At 37.1% G+C, this 6,000-nt stretch overlaps 1 protein-coding gene across 2 annotated transcripts in view; it reads left to right on the top strand.

The window, feature by feature from the left end:
* LOC120728860 (ecto-ADP-ribosyltransferase 5-like) overlaps positions 1-2,586 on the top strand; it is a 66,006-nt gene extending 63,420 nt beyond the window's left edge. The window contains exons 1-3 of one of the 2 annotated variants that reach the window (XM_040024103.1): positions 1,109-1,433; positions 1,547-1,644; positions 1,763-2,584. In XM_040024103.1, coding sequence (XP_039880037.1) covers positions 1,582-1,644; positions 1,763-2,485 — 786 coding nt within the window. In that variant the 5' untranslated portion in view covers positions 1,109-1,433; positions 1,547-1,581 and the 3' untranslated portion in view covers positions 2,486-2,584. Of the gene's footprint in view, positions 1-1,108; positions 1,434-1,546; positions 1,645-1,762 lie in introns of those variants that run through there. The other variant, XM_040024102.1, reaches the window with a different exon arrangement.
* The last annotated feature ends 3,414 nt before the right edge of the window (positions 2,587-6,000 follow it).

The raw sequence follows: 6,000 nt of genomic DNA, 5'->3' as shown, positions 1-6,000 counted from the left end.
AAAAACACGAGTATGCAAACCCAATACCAAAAACAGAATCTCCTTGGTTTAAAAAAATAGAAATCAGGAAGGCAGTAAATGCATAGCACCATATATCTGTTGCAGAAGGTGCAACCTGAAAGGCAGAGGAGACTGGAAGGTGGTGTCGGGGGAGAATGTGGCTAGGCTGTGGATGGTAGGCTGTCACATGGCTTTAGAAATCAAGAAATGGAAACAAGTGAAGGCTGAGCCAAGGATTAAATGGTGAATGTTGAGGAAGTAAGAATGTCACACAGAGTTCATGAAGGAGTTGCGACAGCCTCTGAGGAGTAGCGAAGAGTTAGCAGATGACTGGGAAGGTACAGCTGCAGGGCTGAGGGAAACTGGCAGCAAGATGTTTGGTGCTCTACAAAGAAAAATATTCAAAGAACAAAGGTTAATAAAGAAAAAGCGGGATAGTGAGGGAGATGAAGAAAGTAGACAGGAGTACTGGGAAACTAGGTGTAGAACAAAGATGGCAGACAATGGCAAAGGTTGTATTCAGTGTTGGGGTCATTACTCAAAATAGTAATCTATTATACAACATGAGTTAGTGAAATCATACTTCAGAATCAGTTTTAGTAGCAAGGAAGTTACTGCTCTTTTAACGCGTAAACACAGTGTGGTAATGAGTATAAGGGCATCCAGGAAATTGTGCAATGAACAGATGCAAGAATACTGATGTTTACACCCTTGTGCAATAAGGACGATGAATGTTGTATCAGAATACACAATAACACAGCTGATAAAGTTGTTTCACTAACTGATCTACACAAGGAAATTTGTTGAGGGTATAGGAATTGTGTCAGTTGTTTGAATTGAAACAATAACTGTAATCTGCCCATTTCAACTTTAATCTCAAAATGAACTTTTTTTTTTAATGTGCCGCTCTTACTCCTTCCTAAATTACGCACATAAAGTTAAGGTGCACCCCAGTGTGGACAGCAGTTCTGTTATACAACAGCTTGTTTTCATACAGTTTCATTCCTGTAACTTTAATATGCCCTCATTTGTCCAAGTAGGGCTGCTGGAGTCTCTTGTTTACTTTAGATAAAATCTGCATGGAACAAGGACTGTGGTATTTGGTCCCATCAGTTATACTGAAATAATGTGAGAACAGGGATGTAAAGGCAATTTGGTGCTTTGGTTGGGCTTAAAAGAGCTAAGTTATGTAGACATTACTTGACAAATCTAAACAAGGTTACAGAAACTCAGTAGCTCCAGAAGGACAAACAACAGGAAAAATCAGTGGAAAACAAATCCCCCGGTGCCATGTTACTTCCTCCACAGGAAAGACTAAGAAGTTCTATGGTAAGATAACTTGCTTCACTTCTCCAGACCCTATTGGGTGTCCCGGCTGTTTGATGGACCCTTTGCTGTGAGTTGCTAGCACAAGTTTACTCTCCTTGCTTCTGGTAAGTGCCTTTTAGTTTTTTTTAGTCTTCTACTTATATATTTTTCCACATCAAAGTTTCTGGACCGTGTAAAGTGTTAAAGAACTTTTTTCTATCCGCATTTGATCCTGCAGTGGTTTCTTGCAGTCTGTAGAAGAAGAGGAAAAAAATGGAGTACAGAAAAAGAGTGCTTCTTGCTACAATATTTTTTTTCACAGCTGTCTGCTACAAAGTAAGAATTATGTTTCAAACAAATATAAGAAGATTTGAAAATTATCCTCCTAGAAATGCTTTTAAAAATGATATATCTCTATTAATGTGTTTTTAAATGTGATAAATCTCAATTAAAGGTGACCGCACAGGAAACAAGGCTACTGGATTTTCTAAATAGCACAAATATTGTAGATGACCAGTACAAAGGATGTCGTGAAGAGGCCATGAAGAGGTTAATCGAGTCAGATGTGTTAAAACAAGAACTAAATAACAGTGAAGGATTTCAGAAAGCATGGAATAAAAGTATTGAGTGTTCAAAGCAGATCCCTCAAGGACGAAAAGAGCATAGTGCTGCACTTTCAGTCTATGTTAATGAGGATAAATCGTTCATACAAACACTGAACAAAGCAATAGAGACAATGGGTGGAAATGTTAGCATCTATGAAAACCACTTCAACCTCAAGTCTCTTCATTTCCTGCTGATGGACTCCATGAGGCTGCTGAAGCCAAAGGAGTGCAAGAACGTTTATGTTTTTCAAGATGGTCAAAACCAACCACAGAAAGGCTCCACAGTGAGATTTACAAGTTTCACTTTAGCTTATTCAGACTATGAAGCGCTAAAGAGTCTTGAAGATGTCAGTGAGAATACTATTTTACATCTCACTTCTTGTTTCTTTGTCAACCTGAAAGACTATGTGTGCGGTCAAGAACAGGATGAAATACTCTTATCTCCAGCAGAAGTTTTCACTGTGGAACAAGTGGAAACAAAAACTACATTGGATGATGACAAATACCTTGAGATTGTTTTGAAACAGTCAGGACTGCAAAGCTCACACAACTGTTACATCTTTTCACGGTAAGATTCATATTCTCTCAATTAAAGTGAGTTTTTTTGTATATTCATTCTTCAAATATTAAGCTTGGAACTGTTAGTTGAACTAGTATTTAAATATTTAAAGGAGATACAAACATGTCACATGTGCCAATTCGATATAATAAAAATATAATAAAAATACTTCACACAAAAAAATGCTACCCGAAATTGAACCTCCCCCACCCTCATTCAGATCTGGCGTTTGGAACTATCTTGGTTTTCATGTGAAGTTACCACTAACGGAGTTAACGAGGTAATTGCAGGCTAGCCAACACGTTACCAGGCTAACAGCTGACTGAGGAATCAGCTGACTGAACCTGCTACCAGGGTAACCAGATAAAATGGGGCCGAAGAGGACACCGACAGCTGAGGAAGTCGAGGACATTAAAAAGTCTCTTGACTTCATAATGGAGGAAATTTCTACTATCAGGTTGCAGCAGAAAAATATCATTGAAATTGTGGAGGAGGTAAAGCTCCTCCGCATCCAAAATGACGAAAAACATAAAACTCTTGCATACCTGGAAAGTAAGGTCGCTGAGAACAAACAATGGAATTTGAATGAAAACAACAGAATTTGAGAACAAACAATGGAATTTAAATGAAAACAACAGAATTTGAGAACAAACAATGGAATTTGAAAGAAAACAACAGAATTTGAATGAAAAGAACAGAATTTGATCAAAAACCAAAGAATTTGAATGAAAACAACAGAATTTGAATGAAAAGAACAGAATTTGATCAAAAACCAAAGAATTTGAATGAAAACAACAGAATTTGAACGAGAACAACGGAACTTGAATGAAAACAACGAAATTAGAATGTACAGAACAGAGTTTGAATTAAAACAACGGAATTAGAATATAAAGAACAGAGTTTGAATGAAAGCAACAGAATTCTAAAACAAACAATAGAATTTGAATAAAAAGAGTAGAATTAGAATGAAAACAAAAGCATTTGAATGAAAACAACGGAATTTCAATAAAAAGAACGGAATTAGAATGAAATGAAAAGAATTTGAGAAAAAACAACGGAATTTGAATAAAAAGAGTAGAATTAGAATGAAAACAAAAGCATTTGAATGAAAACAACGGAATTTCACTAAAAAGAATGGAATTAGAATGAAATGAATAGAATTTGAATCAAAACAACGGAATTAGAATGTACAGAACAGAGTTTGAATGAAAACAACGGAATTAGAATGAACAGAACAGAATTTGAATCAAAACAATGGAATTTGAATGAAAACAAAAGCATTTGAATGAAAACAACGGAATTTCAATGAAAAGAATGGAATTAGAATGAAATGAATAGAATTTGAATGAAAACAACAGAATTTGAATGAACAGAACAGAATTTGAAGGAAAGAGAGAGGAAGAGAAAGAAAGAGAAAAAAAGAAAGAAGAAAAAAAAAGAAGAAAAAAAAAGAAACTCATGATCATGGGCCTCATAACGAGAGCAACAGGAAACAAAACAGAGTGAAAGAGCGTTGAGACTGTAAGTGAGGTGTGAACATTACTGCCTTAGAGGGGGATGAAGTTAACTGTCACTGTTGCATGATAACATACTTTGCTTATGCAGACAGTGCGCGTTCAGCCCTTTAAAATAGTGGAGCCTGTGTGCTTCCAATTTGAGATCTACCGGACTGCGCTTTGGGTGGTGTCGTGTGGATCTACCACATATATGTGCTTAATAAATAATTGTTGTTGACCGGACCTGCTCTGAGTATTTGTTGTTTATTCTCAGCCCATCATAAAAGAATCGGGACAGAAATGAAATACATTATCTTACTATGCAGTTCTTTAGTCTTTCCTGTGTTAGGAAGTAACTTCTCACTGGAATACCTGATATCCAGTCATCCTGCTTTATCCACTGAGTTCCTGTAACCTTGTTCAGATTTGTTTTATAACCAGAGAAATCGCCACAGCGCTGTGAAAAAGTATCTTCCCTTTCCTGAGTTTTTCTTCTGTGTGTGTGTGTCTTTTTCTCACACTTACATGTTTCAGATCATCAAATAATTTTTAACAATTCTGTTTTCAAGGATTCAAGGAAGCTATATTGTCATTCTCATCGCATGTTTACATGAGATGGAACGAAATTACATACCCACAGTCCCGGTTTTCCATAAAAACAACAGAATGACAGGTAATAAAATAGTACCAAATAGTAATAAAATAATACAAATAAGTAATAAATAATACAGATAAGTAATAGAATAATACAAATAAGTAAAGTGCAACAACCTGAGTAACAGTATAAAGTATAGAAGTGTAGGTATAAGTATTTTAGCAGCAAAGTATCTGTAGTGATTACACCACAGTAGCAGTTTCTTGTCCATTATGTATTGAGACGTCTCACAGCTTCTGGAATGAAGCTGTTTCTCAGTCTGGTGGTTTTGCATTTAATGGTGGTTTTGTTTTGAAACAATGATTCCATATAAAAGAAAAGAAAAGCAAAGTTATCCAGCCTACTGTGTAAAAAAGGTTATTGCTCCCTAAAGCTAATAACTGGTTGTGACACCCCTGGCAGCAAGAGCTGCAAACAAGCATTTGGCAATGAGGCCTTCACATCTTTATGGATGAATTTTATCCCACTCTTTTTTGCAAAATTGTTTTAATTCAGTCACATTTGACAATTTCAAATCACGAACAGACTTTTTAGGACGTTCCAAAGTGTCTCGGCTTATTTCAAGTCCAGATATTGACTTGGCCACTCCAAACCCTGTTTTGTTGAGCCATTCAGAGGTGGACTTGCTAGTATGTTTCCAATCATTGCACTGCTGCATAACCTGAGCTCTTGAACTTCAGGGCATAAACTGATGGCCGGTCATGCTTCTTCAGAATTTTTTGGTAGAGAGCAGAATTCATTCATCCATCAAGTCGTGCAGGTCCTGCATCCTGACACAAGGATGGATGAATCCATTGTTTTATATCCAATTCTGACCCTAGCATCCAAATGTTGCACCAGAAATCAAGATTTGTTAGAGCAGGCAATGTTTTTCAATTCAATTTTATACAGCGCCGAATCACAACAACAGCCACCTCAAGATGATTTATATTGTAAGTTAGACCCTACAATAATACATACAGACAAAATCCCAACAATCATATGACCCCTATGATTAAGCACTTTGGCGACAGTGGGAAGGAAAAACTCCCTTTTTAACAGGAAGAAACCTCCAGCAGAACCAGTCTCAGGGAGGGGCAGCCATCTACCGCGACTGGATGGGGTCAGAGAAGGAAGACAGGACAAAGCCATGCTGTGGAAGAGAGCCAGAGATTGTAAAATACTACCCAATCTACTTATTGTTGCCTTCCTATCAGCTGGAGACAGTCTGGCTATTCTCATCTGACCTCAAAACACTTTCACTCAGAGAACCGCTGCTCACTGGGTTACACAGTTTTGTGCAGGAAAATCCCAGCAGACCAGCACTATCTGCAATATTCAGACCACGTTCAGTCACTTAGACTTTATCAGGTTGTTTTCACCATGACTACATATCTA

This window comes from Simochromis diagramma, unplaced genomic scaffold (assembly GCF_900408965.1).
Source record: "Simochromis diagramma unplaced genomic scaffold, fSimDia1.1 OVJJ01000302.1, whole genome shotgun sequence".
Lineage (NCBI taxonomy): Eukaryota > Metazoa > Chordata > Actinopteri > Cichliformes > Cichlidae > Simochromis > Simochromis diagramma.
The sequence above is the reverse complement of the archived record's forward strand: the minus strand, read 5'-3'. Positions and strand labels throughout refer to the sequence as shown.